Source organism: Dicentrarchus labrax, unplaced genomic scaffold (assembly GCF_905237075.1).
Source record: "Dicentrarchus labrax unplaced genomic scaffold, dlabrax2021, whole genome shotgun sequence".
Taxonomy (NCBI): Eukaryota; Metazoa; Chordata; class Actinopteri; family Moronidae; genus Dicentrarchus; species Dicentrarchus labrax.
The window spans coordinates 7,870,206-7,893,177 of NW_026136703.1; the positions used below are offsets into that span (position 1 = coordinate 7,870,206).

Here is a 22,972-nt window from a genome sequence, read left to right on the forward strand (position 1 = left end):
TATACACAGTACGTGCAGCAAGCCTCTGAAACTCATCATCCTGGTTGTACCAGTATGTTTTGTGCCATTTAAGCAACATGGCCTTGGGGAAGATATCTTCTTCTGTAGGGTTTCTCAGAGTTGTTCTGGAGGCAGGGATAACTGATTTGCTGAGTTATGTTTCAATGAATGAATCACTAAAGAAAAAGTTGAAGCCCGGTGAAAACAGGGCAGGGTAAGGGATAATCAGTGCAAGTCAATTCATTACTTGCCTTTCACTTAACAGGTTAATTTTAAAAGCCACTCACCCAATTCTCAATATTACATTACATGTGTAAGTTGGAAGAAAACAGGCTGGAAGCCCTGAAAAACATTAGGTGGCAGTTGTTAATTTAAAGGCACACTATGCAAGATTTTTACCTTATACTGATTTTACCTTATATATAACAGCTTCAAAGTCATTCGATGGTAAACGAACTTGTAGTATAGCGAATCATCCTGATAGCAAAGCTGGAGAGGGATGCCGTTGGCAGAATCAGCAATGCAAGTCTGAAAGGTGGCGTCCCACCAAATCTCGCGAGAATCAGGAATTGCTTTATGGCGCGAAGTCACATACATCAGCGACATAAGAAGCAGCCTCAATGGAAGACACAAGCAGGCTTTCACTCAGACGTTACCTGGTCAGTAGACATCTTCGGAGTCTATCTTTGCCTGTTCGATGTCTGACGCTTCCATCCTTCTGAACATGTACCGGTACACAGGGGGGAGGGGATCAGGCCGTGAGTGCACAGACGCAGAGCCGTATATAGAGATGGCTCTGGTGAGTGGTATTTACGACAGTTAACGTTAAATACAAGTACTCCGCAGCGATTCTAGGGGTAGCTGTTTGACAAAACCGGAAAACTGCATAGTATGCCTTTAAAGCAGCAAGCAAGTGCAAGCCAGTGTAGACATCTGCATTGATTAAAAATGAAGCATATGTTGGCTGTCAGACGGACAGTGGACACTAAAGATGCTGGTTTAAGACCCAACAGTAAACTTAGGGGTTTTTTTTAGCCATGAAGGTGGTCTTTCCCAAACCTTAGTTATGACCACAATCTTGTAGTTGTCTAAACTTAACTATTACTTAACAATTTCAGATCAGTTGCTGCTCATATGACTCATCATATTGGTTGTTTTGAAGGGCACAAATGATCTATTTTATCATTTAGAAATAATTTTCATTTCCATATGCAACAATAGTGATATAATATTGATCATCTTTAAAATACTTTTTTGTATTGTCTAATGTTATGTGTTTATGTAATTATAAAATTGAATGACAAAGTTTTAAACTGGACTGATTTAATCTAAATGGAATTTCCACCTCCTTTCTGAGAACATTCTGAGCATTGTGCACATGCTTTTGTTTCAGCTTCATTTCTGAAGTTCAACTGTGATTTGTTTGCCCCACCCAGAGTATACCTGCTACACCTCTGATCACAATCCTCACTTTTCTCTGACAGAGCAAAGGAGATAGAGAGGTGAGCTTAACCTGTTGAACATCTTTCTATGGCTTATGTCTAACATACTCTGCTATTAATGTTCATCCCTTGCCTAAAATTGCTAAGCTGAAATAAAATAGTCCAATCTCATATTCTCTTTGGTAAAACAATTAATTATAAAAAACCTATAAGAGTGAAAGGTAAATTTAACAGTGTCAGTTTTGTCATTGCATGTTCTTGACTTGACTGAGCATAAGAGGTGCAATCATTGTTTGTAAAATATAGATTGTCTGATATATCTATGATATTACAGAACTACAGTGATGTGTGTTTGTGTACGTTTCCTTTTTCCTAGTATTCTTTTTCTATTAAAATTACAATAAATAAATTGAAGATCACTTGAGGTGGACAAATGAAAAGGTGAGCAGAACACCATGCTCACAATGGGTGGCCCTAGGACTTTAGTACAAGTTCTGCTACTGTCAGCTATCGGAGTCGGTAAGTGTGCCTTTTTTTTATTGAACTCTTCCAAAATTCAGAAGAAGAAGAATCATTCACTTTTTCTCCAGTACACAAGAAATATATTTCAATTGTGTATTGTCTTTCATTCCCTCAGTGTGTATATCAACACTGGTCTCTGCAATTGTAAGTCTATTTACTTTTATTATGACATTAAATGTAAATTTACTAATGTAATAGTCTTAAATCTCTCATCTGTACAAAAAACTGACAAAAATATGCTTTAATTATGTATTTTAGACAAATACAACATCAGGTAAGGAGAAACCTTCATTTACTCAACTTAATTAATACTTAATTGTGAAATCAAGTGTGTATTCATACTATTATTAATCATCTGTAATTGTTTATATTTCGATATTTTGATATATAGGACCAGGTTCAGTAACATACGAAAACAGGTCAGTATGCATATTTCTAATGCTGTTTGCAAAACTGTTTATTTAACGTTTAACATTTAACATAAAACATTCACAGACCAATGTTCACGAGGAATATCATTTAAATTCTAATTTACTTTAATGTTCAGTGTAATGTAAATTTTTGTTTTACCATTTTATTTTTTTCTACAAGCAATGTTTCCACCCCCAGCAATGGTTTCCAGGAAACTTGCCATCCTGTAAATCTAAAAGATGCCAGTCACAGAGTAAGTCAGAAATCATGTTAGTAGTCAATTCAAAATGGCCCATTAACCCAACTTATGGAAGTCACCTCCAAGCAGTGCTGATAAATTATGACCCCTTGTGTTCAGTTGCTGACATTAACCCATGCCAATCAACTTCCTATTTTGCTGTATATCACAAAGGCATCTGTCTGTGTTGTCACCAGATCTCTGCTGCAGTGGACACACTGGCAGGGGAGCTATCCTGTAAAAGGGGTAGAAATGAGAGCTTTCCAGAAGACAAATTCAAGGAGTTGGAACAAAACCTCAGACAAATTGTGGAGTCAACTTTAAAAGTCTTCTTTGACCTGGTATATAAGCTACTTTTCTTTTTTTCCCCCACACATATACATGCAACATGTATTTTGTTAGCGAACTAAAAAAAGAAAATTGTCAAAATAGTAAAATAAATTCAAATTATAAGATGACTAAAGCAGGGGCATGATCTAATGAATGTGGAGTGCAAAGGCCCATATTGTAAATATATATATGCATTTTGCATATTTCTCAGTTATTCATAATTAAAATATGAGCCTACCAAAAGTTCTTTAGATCAGTATGTAATCAAGCCTTTAACAGCAACATAAAATATGAATAACTTTGGTTAGATTTAGTGCCCTCTGAAGTACTACACAAAAATAAGAACTTTCAATAAATGTTATGATATGATATATATATACAGCTTTTTTCAATGGTTGATTGCAATTTTTTTTTGTAACAGAACACCAATCAGTCTGGATTCAACGTTCTGGATGTATTTGGTGTCTTGGACAGTCTAAGTTTGGGTAACCACAGTGACTCAAGATTCGTCAGACTGTGGTTTTCGCTAAAAATGGCCCCTCTTTTGCCCCATGTCGATGAAAACTTCCTGATCCAGCTGAGCAGTCAGAACTTCAGCTGCAGTTCTTTCCAAGAATTGTAAGTGAATTCAATTCCATCTTAGTGTGTAGTCTGCAAGCCTGTTATTCAATTATTAGTAAATTAATATATTTTTTGTTTATAAAATTGTGAAATCAATTGTTGTTTATGCAGGTAAATAACTATTTGTCGGAGTATATAAGATTTTAAATAATTTGTAAATTAAAGACATGTGTACATACAATCACATTCACCTTTTTTTGAATCCTGGTCCTGGGTTTATACATACAGTAGGTGTAAATATAATGTAATTTAAGTAGAGCTAAATAAACTGAGAAATATTTTGGCATGGTGCATGGACTCCAAAGTCCTGTGGAGCTCTGATGGTGGGAGCTGCTGGTGGAGTATCACCATGCTATCACATGATATACAGATGTCCATGCTGAATGAAAATACTCCTATTGTTGTATACATGCTTTTGTTCATGCTTGTTCCTGTGTGATGACCAATGATCTACATTTTTGTTGTTGTGAGAGAAAAAATAATATATTTTTTTAAAGGATTGAGGCTATGAGTGATGAACTGGAGAGTTCACAAGGAATGGAGAAGAGACTAATCTATTCACACTTCATTCAACTCTACCTTTCAAGAAAGAACTTGCCAGGTAAAAGGATGAGAGTATTCTAAATGAGTCAGAGACAATTAATTGAATGCTATAATATGAGGGACAAACTAAGAAGATCATAACAATGAAAATAAACTATTCAACTAACTACTATTATAATTGCATGCACATAATAAATCCTGATCAGCAATTACGAGTCCAATTTTACCTGGATTTGTTTTGTTTTTTAACTTTTAACATATTTAATTTTTTTCTCTTCACAGAGCCTGGATGCACACAAAATGTAAATGGAAGTGTAGAATGGCTGCAGAGAAACTTTGGAAATTTTTCAGTCTTTGCAAGTCTTCAGGATCTTAAAAGAATTAACAGCAATTTCTCTGCAGTGAGTAATATATTACTGTATGATTTCTGAAAATGAGAATAAAGTATATGTAAAAAAAACAACGAAAGTTTATTTTAATAAAAATAATGACAGGAGTGAAAAAAAAAATATTTTCATAGAAAATGGCATTGGAGCAACTCTCACCAAACCAGAAGGCTGAGCTGATGCTGGATCCAGACAGCGGCGCTCTCGAGGATGTGGCCATTGTAAGGGAGGTGTTTGCAAGCTTGACAGAGTCCCGTGATGTGGAGCAGCTCAATCAGTTTTTCCAGGCTTTTGCAAACATCAGCAAGCAGGTGAATGCTTAACTTTTAGATTGACACATTTTCTGCCAAACAGGCCATGTGACACTTGTCCTGGGCCAGATGAATTTTTGCTGGACCTAATAAGGAGCCATGGTTTGACTCAAAATGGTACATTTCAGGTATTCCTCCTAAAGGAATTACCAGCGATGAGACCTCAAGTCATGCCCCTGATGCACTGAAGTACAAAGATGTGTCCCCAAGCTTGCGCTCATTTCTACAATGATTTCAGACAATTAAAACGTCCCCCTGAACTCCAACATGAATCCTTTTATTTCCAGAGAAACATCACCTTCCTCAGAAATCCAGATGTACGAGACACCATGTTGAACCTGACCTTGACGGCCCTTGCTCCTGAATTTGAAGACTTTGAGCCTGAAGACTTTCAGCTGTGGTTCCAGGGCAATTTGGCTCCTGTGATGGCAAGCCTCCATCCTGGCAGCTTGGCGGTGATTCCCAGTAACATCAGCTGTGTATCCTACTCAGCTATGTAAGAGATCATCTTTCTGAAGTCCACAGTTAGACATTCTGGGGTTGCACAATGTCAAACGGTGGCTCCAGACAAGTCACAATGATTGTTTGTTCTCTTCCTTTAGACTCACCGGTCTTGAGCAAAGTTTGCAATCCCTGCCACTGGACCTTTCACAGGGTGTGAGATCAAGCAAAAAATCGCTCAAGGAGACATTTACACGTACGTGGCAAAAACGCTTTGCTGGCAAACTTTTTTAGCCGATTACCACTACTGTGATGATAACTGTATTGACCCATGCCCTTATTTCATATTTCTCTCAAACAGGTTGCTCAGTTCCAGATTCCTTCATGGTAAGTTAATTTCTCTGGACCTGTGTATTACATGGATCATTCAGCATTTGATCAAAATTTACAAGACACAAGTTTGGCACGTTTACGTCATTAAGGAGGCCACGTTAAGTTATTTTGAATTTAAATAGCTTTTGCCACTAGACTAACAATCATGTTTTGCTTGTCTCCAGTGCAAGGAGACCCCGGTTGATGGTAAGTCTGTAAAATGCCAGACATTTCATCTTTGATGACAAAATCGCATTCTGAAGCTACAATATCTCACACACCAATGTTGTCTTTTCACAGAGGACCTCATCTGTGCTGCAAGTGACAGGTAGGTGAATTACTGTTTTGTCCGGTGCTGAGTTTGCGTAGGTAAAGTTCTTTTACACAATCTAACTAAGGTGACCACGGTTTTGTTTTTCTATTGTTTTCCTCAGATCACAGCTCGAACACGCCCTGTCTTCAGGCAATTACTCTGAAGCCCTGTGCAATTTTACCATCACTGAGCATGCCTGTTCCTCGGTAAGGTTGTTTTCTCTGAGCTGTGAATCCCAGAGAAAGATTTGGCTTTTGCGACATTACCATCGTGAGACAAACCTCCATGATCCCTGACAGTCTTTGCTTCATTTTCTTGTCAATTTTTTTTTCCAAGGCTGCACATCTTACACCCAGCAACTTGGCCACACTGCTGAAATGCTCACTGGAAAGCCAAAGGACATACCCGGTAGAGGTCTGGAAGCTTTTCTTCCAAAAAGCTTCCACTGACCTAGACCAGGCTCTTGCGACATTGGCCACCATGGTAAATCCAATCTCGCAATTTGGCAAAATTGGTGTTTCCCTGTGTGAATTCTGCGCCGAACCAAAATGATTTGTCCAATTCTAGGCCCCCAACAACAGCAGCCCATCCTTGTCAAATGCTCTTGAGGCCCTTGGAGAGGTGAGAATTGCCAACTTCAGCCAGGCGCAGCTGCAGAGTGATGGCTTTGTCAGCGACTGGTTCGGGACAAAGATTCGTCCGTTTTTGGCCTCTCCATCCCCCAACTTCCTGTTCTGCCTTACGACCAAGAACTTCAGCTGCCATACGTACCAGACTGTGTAAGCAAATATGCGATATATTGCTCCACTGTGAACAAGATTGCAGGGGAACCTGCAGTTTTCCAGTTGTTAAGATGTTAAAAGGCTTCTCTCAAATTTTAGCATCCAGGCATTCAGCAGCCAAAGGCCATCCATGGACAGAGAAAGACAGCAAGCAGTCTTCACTCATTTCATCAAACCATTCCTTTCAAGAAATGACTCATCAGGTAAAGGCTGGCACTCAGGCTCAATTTGGTAAAGGTCTGATAACATGTGGTGGTAATACCCCGTCACTGTCTTTGCTTGTGTCTTCTTCGCAGATCCTGGCTGTGTCTCATTGATCAGAGGTAGTAAAGAGTGGCTAGAGGGAAACTTCGGCAACTTCTCGGAATTTGCAACCCTGCAGGATTTGCAAGCCCTCAATCCCAACTTCTCCAGTGTAAGTGGTGACTGCAGTTGTAGTATTCTTCTCTCAAACTGACATGTCTCACCTATGGTTTTGCAATTACTGCTTTTTAATTTCATATTGATTCCCTCTGGTAGGCCGAAGCGTTGTCAGTGCTCACTCCTACTCAGATGGCACAGCTGACACTGAGCTCAGGTGCCGCGAATGACACAGACCAAATTGACCGTGTGTTTGAGCGACTTGAGGAGGGCAATGCTCTGGAAAATGTGGATGAATTCCTGACACAGCTGACAGCAGATGGAGAGGTAGGCTACTCTTGACACCGGGGGAAGAAGGACAATCTTGGGCTTTTAAACGAGCACACTCTGTACTTAGATATGTATCTAAACATTTACATCAGTTGTAGGGGACTCATTCATATCAAATTATTTGTTACATTCTTTCTGTCCTCCTGTATGGTGTACTTGCAACATGTAAACTTGTGTGGTATTTAAATCCTCCTGTGTTGTAATTTGACAGGTCCCTGATTTCCAACCTGCTGTGAGAGATCGCATGATGAATAGGACCTTTACCATCGTCAGTCCCCATTTCCCGAGCTTCACGGATCGCGACTGGTTTGTTTGGTTCCACCTGAAACTGGTTGCTATCCTGCCAAGTTTCAATCCAGAGATGCTCAAGAATGCAACCTCAAACATTAACTGCACAAACTACCATGTCGTGTGAGTAGCATTTAACAAACAAGCAAGATCCAGTGGACCAAAGTAGAAAACGCTGACTGTGTAAGAATGCTGTTTTTTTTTCTTTTTCTTTTTTGGCTCTTTGCAGCGTGAGGGGGATGGCCAAAGCATTCCCTGCAATGAAGTCGGGTCGACGAGAAGGAATCGCAGAGGTTCTACTGGGCTACCTGAGAAAATCTGCCAGTGTCATCAACGAGCCAGGTAGGGCTGACGCAGTGAACTGCGCCACGTGGTTGCTTGTGTGGACGTGGACTTGTGAAAGAATTGGCTGAAATGGCACTGAGAGGAAAACTGGCACTTGACTTGTTCCATGTGCATCAAGGAAAAATAATGCTTGTTAAATGTTACATGTGCTAACGTCCATCTACGTGCCTTAGTTTGCAGGCAAGTAATTCAGAGTGATGCCGAATGGCTTGAAGCAAACCTTGGCCCATTTTCCCAATACACAACATACTCTGACCTCAAAGTCTTCAACCTGTCTGAAGTAAGTCATACATTTCACTTCCAATCTTCCTTGAAAACAGCAGCACAATATTCAGAACTCGGGAAGTCTACAGACAGGGGTGGTTTTGTCCTGGCAAAGAGAAAAGCAATTCATACGTCCTCTTTCTTCGTGTCGTCAGGTGGCAGTTGTGGGCTCCCTCTCACCAAACCAGAAGGCTGAGCTGATGCTGGATCCAGACAGCGGCGCTCTCGAGGATGTGGCCATCGTAAGGGAGGTGTTTGCAAGCTTGACAGAGTCCCGTGATGTGGAGCAGCTAAATCAGTTTTTCCAGGCTTTTGCAAACATCAGCAAGCAGGTGAATGCTTAACTTTTAGATTGACACATTTTCTGCCAAACAGGCCATGTGACACTTGTCCTGGGCCAGATGAATTTTTGCAGGAGCTAATAAGGAGCCATGGTTTGACTCAAAATGGTACATTCAGGTATTCCTCCTAAAGGAATTACCAGCAACGAGACCTCGAGTCATGCCCCTGATGCACTGAAGTACAAAGATGTGTCCCCAAGCTTGCCCTCATTTCTACAATGATTTCAGACAATTAAAACTTCCCCCTGAACTCCAACATGAATCCTTTTATTTCCAGAGAAACATCACCTTCCTCAGAAATCCAGATGTACGAGACACCATGTTGAACCTGACCTTGACGGCCCTTGCTCCTGAATTTGAAGACTTTGAGCCTGAAGACTTTCAGCTGTGGTTCCAGGGCAATTTGGCTCCTGTGATGGCAAGCCTCCATCCTGGCAGCTTGGCGGTGATTCCCAGTAACATCAGCTGTGTATCCTACTCAGCTATGTAAGAGATCATCTTTCTGAAGTCCACAGTTAGACATTCTGGGGTTGCACAATGTCAAACGGTGGCTCCAGACAAGTCACAATGATTGTTTGTTCTCTTCCTTTAGACTCACCGGTCTTGAGCAAAGTTTGCAATCCCTGCCACTGGACCTTTCACAGGGTGTGAGATCAAGCAAAAAATCGCTCAAGGAGACATTTACACGTACGTGGCAAAAACGCTTTGCTGGCAAACTTTTTTAGCCGATTACCACTACTGTGATGATAACTGTATTGACCCATGCCCTTATTTCATATTTCTCTCAAACAGGTTGCTCAGTTCCAGATTCCTTCATGGTAAGTTAATTTCTCTGGACCTGTGTATTACATGGATCATTCAGCATTTGATCAAAATTTACAAGACACAAGTTTGGCACGTTTACGTCATTAAGGAGGCCACGTTAAGTTGTTTTGAATTTAAATAGCTTTTGCCACTAGACTAACAATCATGTTTTGCTTGTCTCCAGTGCAAGGAGACCCCGGTTGATGGTAAGTCTGTAAAATGCCAGACATTTCATCTTTGATGACAAAATCGCATTCTGAAGCTACAATATCTCACACACCAATGTTGTCTTTTCACAGAGGACCTCATCTGTGCTGCAAGTGACAGGTAGGTGAATTACTGTTTTGTCCGGTGCTGAGTTTGCGTAGGTAAAGTTCTTTTACACAATCTAACTAAGGTGACCACGGTTTTGTTTTTCTATTGTTTTCCTCAGATCACAGCTCGAACACGCCCTGTCTTCAGGCAATTACTCTGAAGCCCTGTGCAATTTTACCATCACTGAGCATGCCTGTTCCTCGGTAAGGTTGTTTTCTCTGAGCTGTGAATCCCAGAGAAAGATTTGGCTTTTGCGACATTACCATCGTGAGACAAACCTCCATGATCCCTGACAGTCTTTGCTTCATTTTCTTGTCAATTTTTTTTTCCAAGGCTGCACATCTTACACCCAGCAACTTGGCCACACTGCTGAAATGCTCACTGGAAAGCCAAAGGACATACCCGGTAGAGGTCTGGAAGCTTTTCTTCCAAAAAGCTTCCACTGACCTAGACCAGGCTCTTGCGACATTGGCCACCATGGTAAATCCAATCTCGCAATTTGGCAAAATTGGTGTTTCCCTGTGTGAATTCTGCGCCGAACCAAAATGATTTGTCCAATTCTAGGCCCCCAACAACAGCAGCCCATCCTTGTCAAATGCTCTTGAGGCCCTTGGAGAGGTGAGAATTGCCAACTTCAGCCAGGCGCAGCTGCAGAGTGATGGCTTTGTCAGCGACTGGTTCGGGACAAAGATTCGTCCGTTTTTGGCCTCTCCATCCCCCAACTTCCTGTTCTGCCTTACGACCAAGAACTTCAGCTGCCATACGTACCAGACTGTGTAAGCAAATATGCGATATATTGCTCCACTGTGAACAAGATTACAGGGGAACCTGCAGTTTTCCAGTTGTTAAGATGTTAAAAGGCTTCTCTCAAATTTTAGCATCCAGGCATTCAGCAGCCAAAGGCCATCCATGGACAGAGAAAGACAGCAAGCAGTCTTCACTCATTTCATCAAACCATTCCTTTCAAGAAATGACTCATCAGGTAAAGGCTGGCACTCAGGCTCAATTTGGTAAAGGTCTGATAACATGTGGTGGTAATACCCCGTCACTGTCTTTGCTTGTGTCTTCTTCGCAGATCCTGGCTGTGTCTCATTGATCAGAGGTAGTAAAGAGTGGCTAGAGGGAAACTTCGGCAACTTCTCGGAATTTGCAACCCTGCAGGATTTGCAAGCCCTCAATCCCAACTTCTCCAGTGTAAGTGGTGACTGCAGTTGTAGTATTCTTCTCTCAAACTGACATGTCTCACCTATGGTTTTGCAATTACTGCTTTTTAATTTCATATTGATTCCCTCTGGTAGGCCGAAGCGTTGTCAGTGCTCACTCCTACTCAGATGGCACAGCTGACACTGAGCTCAGGTGCCGCGAATGACACAGACCAAATTGACCGTGTGTTTGAGCGACTTGAGGAGGGCAATGCTCTGGAAAATGTGGATGAATTCCTGACACAGCTGACAGCAGATGGAGAGGTAGGCTACTCTTGACACCGGGGGAAGAAGGACAATCTTGGGCTTTTAAACGAGCACACTCTGTACTTAGATATGTATCTAAACATTTACATCAGTTGTAGGGGACTCATTCATATCAAATTATTTGTTACATTCTTTCTGTCCTCCTGTATGGTGTACTTGCAACATGTAAACTTGTGTGGTATTTAAATCCTCCTGTGTTGTAATTTGACAGGTCCCTGATTTCCAACCTGCTGTGAGAGATCGCATGATGAATAGGACCTTTACCATCGTCAGTCCCCATTTCCCGAGCTTCACGGATCGCGACTGGTTTGTTTGGTTCCACCTGAAACTGGTTGCTATCCTGCCAAGTTTCAATCCAGAGATGCTCAAGAATGCAACCTCAAACATTAACTGCACAAACTACCATGTCGTGTGAGTAGCATTTAACAAACAAGCAAGATCCAGTGGACCAAAGTAGAAAACGCTGACTGTGTAAGAATGCTGTTTTTTTTTCTTTTTCTTTTTGGCTCTTTGCAGCGTGAGGGGGGATGGCCAAAGCATTCCCTGCAATGAAGTCGGGTCGACGAGAAGGAATCGCAGAGGTTCTACTGGGCTACCTGAGAAAATCTGCCAGTGTCATCAACGAGCCAGGTAGGGCTGACGCAGTGAACTGCGCCACGTGGTTGCTTGTGTGGACGTGGACTTGTGAAAGAATTGGCTGAAATGGCACTGAGAGGAAAACTGGCACTTGACTTGTTCCATGTGCATCAAGGAAAAATAATGCTTGTTAAATGTTACATGTGCTAACGTCCATCTACGTGCCTTAGTTTGCAGGCAAGGAATTCAGAGTGATGCCGAATGGCTTGAAGCAAACCTTGGCCCATTTTCCCAATACACAACATACTCTGACCTCAAAGTCTTCAACCTGTCTGAAGTAAGTCATACATTTCACTTCCAATCTTCCTTGAAAACAGCAGCACAATATTCAGAACTCGGGAAGTCTACAGACAGGGGTGGTTTTGTCCTGGCAAAGAGAAAAGCAATTCATACGTCCTCTTTCTTCGTGTCGTCAGGTGGCAGTTGTGGGCTCCCTCTCACCAAACCAGAAGGCTGAGCTGATGCTGGATCCAGACAGCGGCGCTCTCGAGGATGTGGCCATCGTAAGGGAGGTGTTTGCAAGCTTGACAGAGTCCCGTGATGTGGAGCAGCTAAATCAGTTTTTCCAGGCTTTTGCAAACATCAGCAAGCAGGTGAATGCTTAACTTTTAGATTGACACATTTTATGCCAAACAGGCCATGTGACACTTGTCCTGGGCCAGATGAATTTTTGCAGGAGCTAATAAGGAGCCATGGTTTGACTCAAAATGGTACATTCAGGTATTCCTCCTAAAGGAATTACCAGCAACGAGACCTCGAGTCATGCCCCTGATGCACTGAAGTACAAAGATGTGTCCCCAAGCTTGCGCTCATTTCTACAATGATTTCAGACAATTAAAACGTCCCCCTGAACTCCAACATGAATCCTTTTATTTCCAGAGAAACATCACCTTCCTCAGAAATCCAGATGTACGAGACACCATGTTGAACCTGACCTTGACGGCCCTTGCTCCTGAATTTGAAGACTTTGAGCCTGAAGACTTTCAGCTGTGGTTCCAGGGCAATTTGGCTCCTGTGATGGCAAGCCTCCATCCTGGCAGCTTGGCGGTGATTCCCAGTAACATCAGCTGTGTATCCTACTCAGCTATGTAAGAGATCATCTTTCTGAAGTCCACAGTTAGACATTCTGGGGTTGCACAATGTCAAACGGTGGCTCCAGACAAGTCACAATGATTGTTTGTTCTCTTCCTTTAGACTCACCGGTCTTGAGCAAAGTTTGCAATCCCTGCCACTGGACCTTTCACAGGGTGTGAGATCAAGCAAAAAATCGCTCAAGGAGACATTTACACGTACGTGGCAAAAACGCTTTGCTGGCAAACTTTTTTAGCCGATTACCACTACTGTGATGATAACTGTATTGACCCATGCCCTTATTTCATATTTCTCTCAAACAGGTTGCTCAGTTCCAGATTCCTTCATGGTAAGTTAATTTCTCTGGACCTGTGTATTACATGGATCATTCAGCATTTGATCAAAATTTACAAGACACAAGTTTGGCACGTTTACGTCATTAAGGAGGCCACGTTAAGTTGTTTTGAATTTAAATAGCTTTTGCCACTAGACTAACAATCATGTTTTGCTTGTCTCCAGTGCAAGGAGACCCCGGTTGATGGTAAGTCTGTAAAATGCCAGACATTTCATCTTTGATGACAAAATCGCATTCTGAAGCTACAATATCTCACACACCAATGTTGTCTTTTCACAGAGGACCTCATCTGTGCTGCAAGTGACAGGTAGGTGAATTACTGTTTTGTCCGGTGCTGAGTTTGCGTAGGTAAAGTTCTTTTACACAATCTAACTAAGGTGACCACGGTTTTGTTTTTCTATTGTTTTCCTCAGATCACAGCTCGAACACGCCCTGTCTTCAGGCAATTACTCTGAAGCCCTGTGCAATTTTACCATCACTGAGCATGCCTGTTCCTCGGTAAGGTTGTTTTCTCTGAGCTGTGAATCCCAGAGAAAGATTTGGCTTTTGCGACATTACCATCGTGAGACAAACCTCCATGATCCCTGACAGTCTTTGCTTCATTTTCTTGTCAATTTTTTTTTCCAAGGCTGCACATCTTACACCCAGCAACTTGGCCACACTGCTGAAATGCTCACTGGAAAGCCAAAGGACATACCCGGTAGAGGTCTGGAAGCTTTTCTTCCAAAAAGCTTCCACTGACCTAGACCAGGCTCTTGCGACATTGGCCACCATGGTAAATCCAATCTCGCAATTTGGCAAAATTGGTGTTTCCCTGTGTGAATTCTGCGCCGAACCAAAATGATTTGTCCAATTCTAGGCCCCCAACAACAGCAGCCCATCCTTGTCAAATGCTCTTGAGGCCCTTGGAGAGGTGAGAATTGCCAACTTCAGCCAGGCGCAGCTGCAGAGTGATGGCTTTGTCAGCGACTGGTTCGGGACAAAGATTCGTCCGTTTTTGGCCTCTCCATCCCCCAACTTCCTGTTCTGCCTTACGACCAAGAACTTCAGCTGCCATACGTACCAGACTGTGTAAGCAAATATGCGATATATTGCTCCACTGTGAACAAGATTACAGGGGAACCTGCAGTTTTCCAGTTGTTAAGATGTTAAAAGGCTTCTCTCAAATTTTAGCATCCAGGCATTCAGCAGCCAAAGGCCATCCATGGACAGAGAAAGACAGCAAGCAGTCTTCACTCATTTCATCAAACCATTCCTTTCAAGAAATGACTCATCAGGTAAAGGCTGGCACTCAGGCTCAATTTGGTAAAGGTCTGATAACATGTGGTGGTAATACCCCGTCACTGTCTTTGCTTGTGTCTTCTTCGCAGATCCTGGCTGTGTCTCATTGATCAGAGGTAGTAAAGAGTGGCTAGAGGGAAACTTCGGCAACTTCTCGGAATTTGCAACCCTGCAGGATTTGCAAGCCCTCAATCCCAACTTCTCCAGTGTAAGTGGTGACTGCAGTTGTAGTATTCTTCTCTCAAACTGACATGTCTCACCTATGGTTTTGCAATTACTGCTTTTTAATTTCATATTGATTCCCTCTGGTAGGCCGAAGCGTTGTCAGTGCTCACTCCTACTCAGATGGCACAGCTGACACTGAGCTCAGGTGCCGCGAATGACACAGACCAAATTGACCGTGTGTTTGAGCGACTTGAGGAGGGCAATGCTCTGAAAAATGTGGATGAATTCCTGACACAGCTGACAGCAGATGGAGAGGTAGGCTACTCTTGACACCGGGGGAAGAAGGACAATCTTGGGCTTTTAAACGAGCACACTCTGTACTTAGATATGTATCTAAACATTTACATCAGTTGTAGGGGACTCATTCATATCAAATTATTTGTTACATTCTTTCTGTCCTCCTGTATGGTGTACTTGCAACATGTAAACTTGTGTGGTATTTAAATCCTCCTGTGTTGTAATTTGACAGGTCCCTGATTTCCAACCTGCTGTGAGAGATCGCATGATGAATAGGACCTTTACCATCGTCAGTCCCCATTTCCCGAGCTTCACGGATCGCGACTGGTTTGTTTGGTTCCACCTGAAACTGGTTGCTATCCTGCCAAGTTTCAATCCAGAGATGCTCAAGAATGCAACCTCAAACATTAACTGCACAAACTACCATGTCGTGTGAGTAGCATTTAACAAACAAGCAAGATCCAGTGGACCAAAGTAGAAAACGCTGACTGTGTAAGAATGCTGTTTTTTTTCTTTTTCTTTTTGGCTCTTTGCAGCGTGAGGGGGATGGCCAAAGCATTCCCTGCAATGAAGTCGGGTCGACGAGAAGGAATCGCAGAGGTTCTACTGGGCTACCTGAGAAAATCTGCCAGTGTCATCAACGAGCCAGGTAGGGCTGACGCAGTGAACTGCGCCACGTGGTTGCTTGTGTGGACGTGGACTTGTGAAAGAATTGGCTGAAATGGCACTGAGAGGAAAACTGGCACTTGACTTGTTCCATGTGCATCAAGGAAAAATAATGCTTGTTAAATGTTACATGTGCTAACGTCCATCTACGTGCCTTAGTTTGCAGGCAAGGAATTCAGAGTGATGCCGAATGGCTTGAAGCAAACCTTGGCCCATTTTCCCAATACACAACATACTCTGACCTCAAAGTCTTCAACCTGTCTGAAGTAAGTCATACATTTCACTTCCAATCTTCCTTGAAAACAGCAGCACAATATTCAGAACTCGGGAAGTCTACAGACAGGGGTGGTTTTGTCCTGGCAAAGAGAAAAGCAATTCATACGTCCTCTTTCTTCGTGTCGTCAGGTGGCAGTTGTGGGCTCCCTCTCACCAAACCAGAAGGCTGAGCTGATGCTGGATCCAGACAGCGGCGCTCTCGAGGATGTGGCCATCGTAAGGGAGGTGTTTGCAAGCTTGACAGAGTCCCGTGATGTGGAGCAGCTAAATCAGTTTTTCCAGGCTTTTGCAAACATCAGCAAGCAGGTGAATGCTTAACTTTTAGATTGACACATTTTCTGCCAAACAGGCCATGTGACACTTGTCCTGGGCCAGATGAATTTTTGCAGGAGCTAATAAGGAGCCATGGTTTGACTCAAAATGGTACATTCAGGTATTCCTCCTAAAGGAATTACCAGCAACGAGACCTCGAGTCATGCCCCTGATGCACTGAAGTACAAAGATGTGTCCCCAAGCTTGCGCTCATTTCTACAATGATTTCAGACAATTAAAACGTCCCCCTGAACTCCAACATGAATCCTTTTATTTCCAGAGAAACATCACCTTCCTCAGAAATCCAGATGTACGAGACACCATGTTGAACCTGACCTTGACGGCCCTTGCTCCTGAATTTGAAGACTTTGAGCCTGAAGACTTTCAGCTGTGGTTCCAGGGCAATTTGGCTCCTGTGATGGCAAGCCTCCATCCTGGCAGCTTGGCGGTGATTCCCAGTAACATCAGCTGTGTATCCTACTCAGCTATGTAAGAGATCATCTTTCTGAAGTCCACAGTTAGACATTCTGGGGTTGCACAATGTCAAACGGTGGCTCCAGACAAGTCACAATGATTGTTTGTTCTCTTCCTTTAGACTCACCGGTCTTGAGCAAAGTTTGCAATCCCTGCCACTGGACCTTTCACAGGGTGTGAGATCAAGCAAAAAATCGCTCAAGGAGACATTTACACGTACGTGGCAAAAACGCTTTGCTGGCAAACTTTTTTAGCCGATTACCACTACTGTGATGATAACTGTATTGACCCATGCCCTTATTTCATATTTCTCTCAAACAGGTTGCTCAGTTCCAGATTCCTTCATGGTAAGTTAATTTCTCTGGACCTGTGTATTACATGGATCATTCAGCATTTGATCAAAATTTACAAGACACAAGTTTGGCACGTTTACGTCATTAAGGAGGCCACGTTAAGTTATTTTGAATTTAAATAGCTTTTGCCACTAGACTAACAATCATGTTTTGCTTGTCTCCAGTGCAAGGAGACCCCGGTTGATGGTAAGTCTGTAAAATGCCAGACATTTCATCTTTGATGACAAAATCGCATTCTGAAGCTACAATATCTCACACACCAATGTTGTCTTTTCACAGAGGACCTCATCTGTGCTGCAAGTGACAGGTAGGTGAATTACTGTTTTGTCCGGTGCTGAGTTTGCGTAGGTAAAGTTCTTTTACACAATCTAACTAAGGTGACCACGGTTTTGTTTTTCTATTGTTTTCCTCAGATCACAGCTCGAACACGCCCTGTCTTCAGGCAATTACTCTGAAGCCCTGTGCAATTTTACCATCACTGAGCATGCCTGTTCCTCGGTAAGGTTGTTTTCTCTGAGCTGTGAATCCCAGAGAAAGATTTGGCTTTTGCGACATTACCATCGTGAGACAAACCTCCATGATCCCTGACAGTCTTTGCTTCATTTTCTTGTCAATTTTTTTTTCCAAGGCTGCACATCTTACACCCAGCAACTTGGCCACACTGCTGAAATGCTCACTGGAAAGCCAAAGGACATACCCGGTAGAGGTCTGGAAGCTTTTCTTCCAAAAAGCTTCCACTGACCTAGACCAGGCTCTTGCGACATTGGCCACCATGGTAAATCCAATCTCGCAATTTGGCAAAATTGGTGTTTCCCTGTGTGAATTCTGCGCCGAACCAAAATGATTTGTCCAATTCTAGGCCCCCAACAACAGCAGCCCATCCTTGTCAAATGCTCTTGAGGCCCTTGGAGAGGTGAGAATTGCCAACTTCAGCCAGGCGCAGCTGCAGAGTGATGGCTTTGTCAGCGACTGGTTCGGGACAAAGATTCGTCCGTTTTTGGCCTCTCCATCCCCCCAACTTCCTGTTCTGCCTTACGACCAAGAACTTCAGCTGCCATACGTACCAGACTGTGTAAGCAAATATGCGATATATTGCTCCACTGTGAACAAGATTGCAGGGGAACCTGCAGTTTTCCAGTTGTTAAGATGTTAAAAGGCTTCTCTCAAATTTTAGCATCCAGGCATTCAGCAGCCAAAGGCCATCCATGGACAGAGAAAGACAGCAAGCAGTCTTCACTCATTTCATCAAACCATTCCTTTCAAGAAATGACTCATCAGGTAAAGGCTGGCACTCAGGCTCAATTTGGTAAAGGTCTGATAACATGTGGTGGTAATACCCCGTCACTGTCTTTGCTTGTGTCTTCTTCGCAGATCCTGGCTGTGTCTCATTGATCAGAGGTAGTAAAGAGTGGCTAGAGGGAAACTTCGGCAACTTCTCGGAATTTGCAACCCTGCAGGATTTGCAAGCCCTCAATCCCAACTTCTCCAGTGTAAGTGGTGACTGCAGTTGTAGTATTCTTCTCTCAAACTGACATGTCTCACCTATGGTTTTGCAATTACTGCTTTTTAATTTCATATTGATTCCCTCTGGTAGGCCGAAGCGTTGTCAGTGCTCACTCCTACTCAGATGGCACAGCTGACACTGAGCTCAGGTGCCGCGAATGACACAGACCAAATTGACCGTGTGTTTGAGCGACTTGAGGAGGGCAATGCTCTGAAAAATGTGGATGAATTCCTGACACAGCTGACAGCAGATGGAGAGGTAGGCTACTCTTGACACCGGGGGAAGAAGGACAATCTTGGGCTTTTAAACGAGCACACTCTGTACTTAGATATGTATCTAAACATTTACATCAGTTGTAGGGGACTCATTCATATCAAATTATTTGTTACATTCTTTCTGTCCTCCTGTATGGTGTACTTGCAACATGTAAACTTGTGTGGTATTTAAATCCTCCTGTGTTGTAATTTGACAGGTCCCTGATTTCCAACCTGCTGTGAGAGATCGCATGATGAATAGGACCTTTACCATCGTCAGTCCCCATTTCCCGAGCTTCACGGATCGCGACTGGTTTGTTTGGTTCCACCTGAAACTGGTTGCTATCCTGCCAAGTTTCAATCCAGAGATGCTCAAGAATGCAACCTCAAACATTAACTGCACAAACTACCATGTCGTGTGAGTAGCATTTAACAAACAAGCAAGATCCAGTGGACCAAAGTAGAAAACGCTGACTGTGTAAGAATGCTGTTTTTTTTCTTTTTCTTTTTTGGCTCTTTGCAGCGTGAGGGGGATGGCCAAAGCATTCCCTGCAATGAAGTCGGGTCGACGAGAAGGAATCGCAGAGGTTCTACTGGGCTACCTGAGAAAATCTGCCAGTGTCATCAACGAGCCAGGTAGGGCTGACGCAGTGAACTGCGCCACGTGGTTGCTTGTGTGGACGTGGACTTGTGAAAGAATTGGCTGAAATGGCACTGAGAGGAAAACTGGCACTTGACTTGTTCCATGTGCATCAAGGAAAAATAATGCTTGTTAAATGTTACATGTGCTAACGTCCATCTACGTGCCTTAGTTTGCAGGCAAGGAATTCAGAGTGATGCCGAATGGCTTGAAGCAAACCTTGGCCCATTTTCCCAATACACAACATACTCTGACCTCAAAGTCTTCAACCTGTCTGAAGTAAGTCATACATTTCACTTCCAATCTTCCTTGAAAACAGCAGCACAATATTCAGAACTCGGGAAGTCTACAGACAGGGGTGGTTTTGTCCTGGCAAAGAGAAAAGCAATTCATACGTCCTCTTTCTTCGTGTCGTCAGGTGGCAGTTGTGGGCTCCCTCTCACCAAACCAGAAGGCTGAGCTGATGCTGGATCCAGACAGCGGCGCTCTCGAGGATGTGGCCATCGTAAGGGAGGTGTTTGCAAGCTTGACAGAGTCCCGTGATGTGGAGCAGCTAAATCAGTTTTTCCAGGCTTTTGCAAACATCAGCAAGCAGGTGAATGCTTAACTTTTAGATTGACACATTTTCTGCCAAACAGGCCATGTGACACTTGTCCTGGGCCAGATGAATTTTTGCAGGAGCTAATAAGGAGCCATGGTTTGACTCAAAATGGTACATTCAGGTATTCCTCCTAAAGGAATTACCAGCAACGAGACCTCGAGTCATGCCCCTGATGCACTGAAGTACAAAGATGTGTCCCCAAGCTTGCGCCCTCATTTCTACAATGATTTCAGACAATTAAAACGTCCCCCTGAACTCCAACATGAATCCTTTTATTTCCAGAGAAACATCACCTTCCTCAGAAATCCAGATGTACGAGACACCATGTTGAACCTGACCTTGACGGCCCTTGCTCCTGAATTTGAAGACTTTGAGCCTGAAGACTTTCAGCTGTGGTTCCAGGGCAATTTGGCTCCTGTGATGGCAAGCCTCCATCCTGGCAGCTTGGCGGTGATTCCCAGTAACATCAGCTGTGTATCCTACTCAGCTATGTAAGAGATCATCTTTCTGAAGTCCACAGTTAGACATTCTGGGGTTGCACAATGTCAAACGGTGGCTCCAGACAAGTCACAATGATTGTTTGTTCTCTTCCTTTAGACTCACCGGTCTTGAGCAAAGTTTGCAATCCCTGCCACTGGACCTTTCACAGGGTGTGAGATCAAGCAAAAAATCGCTCAAGGAGACATTTACACGTACGTGGCAAAAACGCTTTGCTGGCAAACTTTTTTAGCCGATTACCACTACTGTGATGATAACTGTATTGACCCATGCCCTTATTTCATATTTCTCTCAAACAGGTTGCTCAGTTCCAGATTCCTTCATGGTAAGTTAATTTCTCTGGACCTGTGTATTACATGGATCATTCAGCATTTGATCAAAATTTACAAGACACAAGTTTGGCACGTTTACGTCATTAAGGAGGCCACGTTAAGTTATTTTGAATTTAAATAGCTTTTGCCACTAGACTAACAATCATGTTTTGCTTGTCTCCAGTGCAAGGAGACCCCGGTTGATGGTAAGTCTGTAAAATGCCAGACATTTCATCTTTGATGACAAAATCGCATTCTGAAGCTACAATATCTCACACACCAATGTTGTCTTTTCACAGAGGACCTCATCTGTGCTGCAAGTGACAGGTAGGTGAATTACTGTTTTGTCCGGTGCTGAGTTTGCGTAGGTAAAGTTCTTTTACACAATCTAACTAAGGTGACCACGGTTTTGTTTTTCTATTGTTTTCCTCAGATCACAGCTCGAACACGCCCTGTCTTCAGGCAATTACTCTGAAGCCCTGTGCAATTTTACCATCACTGAGCATGCCTGTTCCTCGGTAAGGTTGTTTTCTCTGAGCTGTGAATCCCAGAGAAAGATCTGGCTTTTGCGACATTACCATCGTGAGACAAACCTCCATGATCCCTGACAGTCTTTGCTTCATTTTCTTGTCAATTTTTTTTCCAAGGCTGCACATCTTACACCCAGCATCTTGGCCACACTGCTGAAATGCTCACTGGAAAGCCAAAGGACATACCCGGTAGAGGTCTGGAAGCTTTTCTTCCAAAAAGCTTCCACTGACCTAGACCAGGCTCTTGCGACATTGGCCACCATGGTAAATCCAATCTCGCAATTTGGCAAAATTGGTGTTTCCCTGTGTGAATTCTGCGCCGAACCAAAATGATTTGTCCAATTCTAGGCCCCCAACAACAGCAGCCCATCCTTGTCAAATGCTCTTGAGGCCCTTGGAGAGGTGAGAATTGCCAACTTCAGCCAGGCGCAGCTGCAGAGTGATGGCTTTGTCAGCGACTGGTTCGGGACAAAGATTCGTCCGTTTTTGGCCTCTCCATCCCCCAACTTCCTGTTCTGCCTTACGACCAAGAACTTCAGCTGCCATACGTACCAGACTGTGTAAGCAAATATGCGATATATTGCTCCACTGTGAACAAGATTGCAGGGGAACCTGCAGTTTTCCAGTTGTTAAGATGTTAAAAGGCTTCTCTCAAATTTTAGCATCCAGGCATTCAGCAGCCAAAGGCCATCCATGGACAGAGAAAGACAGCAAGCAGTCTTCACTCATTTCATCAAACCATTCCTTTCAAGAAATGACTCATCAGGTAAAGGCTGGCACTCAGGCTCAATTTGGTAAAGGTCTGATAACATGTGGTGGTAATACCCCGTCACTGTCTTTGCTTGTGTCTTCTTCGCAGATCCTGGCTGTGTCTCATTGATCAGAGGTAGTAAAGAGTGGCTAGAGGGAAACTTCGGCAACTTCTCGGAATTTGCAACCCTGCAGGATTTGCAAGCCCTCAATCCCAACTTCTCCAGTGTAAGTGGTGACTGCAGTTGTAGTATTCTTCTCTCAAACTGACATGTCTCACCTATGGTTTTGCAATTACTGCTTTTTAATTTCATATTGATTCCCTCTGGTAGGCCGAAGCGTTGTCAGTGCTCACTCCTACTCAGATGGCACAGCTGACACTGAGCTCAGGTGCCGCGAATGACACAGACCAAATTGACCGTGTGTTTGAGCGACTTGAGGAGGGCAATGCTCTGGAAAATGTGGATGAATTCCTGACACAGCTGACAGCAGATGGAGAGGTAGGCTACTCTTGACACCGGGGGAAGAAGGACAATCTTGGGCTTTTAAACGAGCACACTCTGTACTTAGATATGTATCTAAACATTTACATCAGTTGTAGGGGACTCATTCATATCAAATTATTTGTTACATTCTTTCTGTCCTCCTGTATGGTGTACTTGCAACATGTAAACTTGTGTGGTATTTAAATCCTCCTGTGTTGTAATTTGACAGGTCCCTGATTTCCAACCTGCTGTGAGAGATCGCATGATGAATAGGACCTTTACCAT

General features: G+C 43.2%; 2 protein-coding genes and 1 long non-coding RNA gene across 5 annotated transcripts in view; all 3 read left to right on the forward strand.

Annotated features, from left to right (window-relative positions):
* The first annotated feature begins 1,444 nt into the window (after positions 1–1,444).
* LOC127355799 (uncharacterized) lies at positions 1,445–22,258 on the forward strand. Of its 2 annotated transcripts, none has more exons than XM_051387029.1 (18): positions 1,445–1,502; positions 1,819–1,961; positions 2,080–2,108; positions 2,223–2,238; positions 2,356–2,383; positions 2,556–2,628; positions 2,811–2,954; positions 3,365–3,561; positions 4,062–4,165; positions 4,390–4,508; positions 4,628–4,804; positions 5,092–5,300; positions 9,233–9,327; positions 9,433–9,771; positions 13,704–13,788; positions 21,570–21,716; positions 21,801–22,012; positions 22,115–22,258. In XM_051387029.1, the coding sequence occupies exons 2-14, from the start codon at positions 1,898–1,900 to the stop codon at positions 9,465–9,467; spliced, it is 1,290 nt and encodes a 429-aa protein (XP_051242989.1). In that variant the 5' UTR covers positions 1,445–1,502; positions 1,819–1,897; the 3' UTR covers positions 9,468–9,771; positions 13,704–13,788; positions 21,570–21,716; positions 21,801–22,012; positions 22,115–22,258. The 2 variants fall into 2 exon arrangements, with proteins under 2 accessions (XP_051242989.1, XP_051242981.1); XM_051387021.1 differs by lacking the exon at positions 13,704–13,788 and adding an exon at positions 17,528–17,612.
* LOC127355814 (uncharacterized) lies at positions 8,213–9,064 on the forward strand. The gene is made up of 3 exons (XR_007881844.1): positions 8,213–8,315; positions 8,455–8,631; positions 8,918–9,064. It is a non-coding gene; the product is annotated as an uncharacterized LOC127355814 (long non-coding RNA).
* Positions 10,067–22,972, forward strand: part of LOC127355788 (uncharacterized) — a 37,336-nt gene continuing 24,430 nt past the window's right edge. The window contains exons 1-10 of one of the 2 annotated variants that reach the window (XM_051387008.1): positions 10,067–10,239; positions 14,150–14,361; positions 14,464–14,567; positions 14,661–14,779; positions 14,884–15,051; positions 15,266–15,465; positions 15,570–15,682; positions 15,859–15,965; positions 16,105–16,281; positions 16,568–16,807. In XM_051387008.1, the coding sequence (XP_051242968.1) occupies positions 10,237–10,239; positions 14,150–14,361; positions 14,464–14,567; positions 14,661–14,779; positions 14,884–15,051; positions 15,266–15,465; positions 15,570–15,682; positions 15,859–15,965; positions 16,105–16,281; positions 16,568–16,780 (1,416 nt within the window). In that variant the 5' untranslated portion in view covers positions 10,067–10,236 and the 3' untranslated portion in view covers positions 16,781–16,807. Of the gene's footprint in view, positions 10,240–14,149; positions 14,362–14,463; positions 14,568–14,660; positions 14,780–14,883; positions 15,052–15,265; positions 15,466–15,569; positions 15,683–15,858; positions 15,966–16,104; positions 16,282–16,567; positions 16,808–18,708; positions 18,877–22,972 lie in introns of those variants that run through there. The other variant, XM_051386999.1, reaches the window with a different exon arrangement.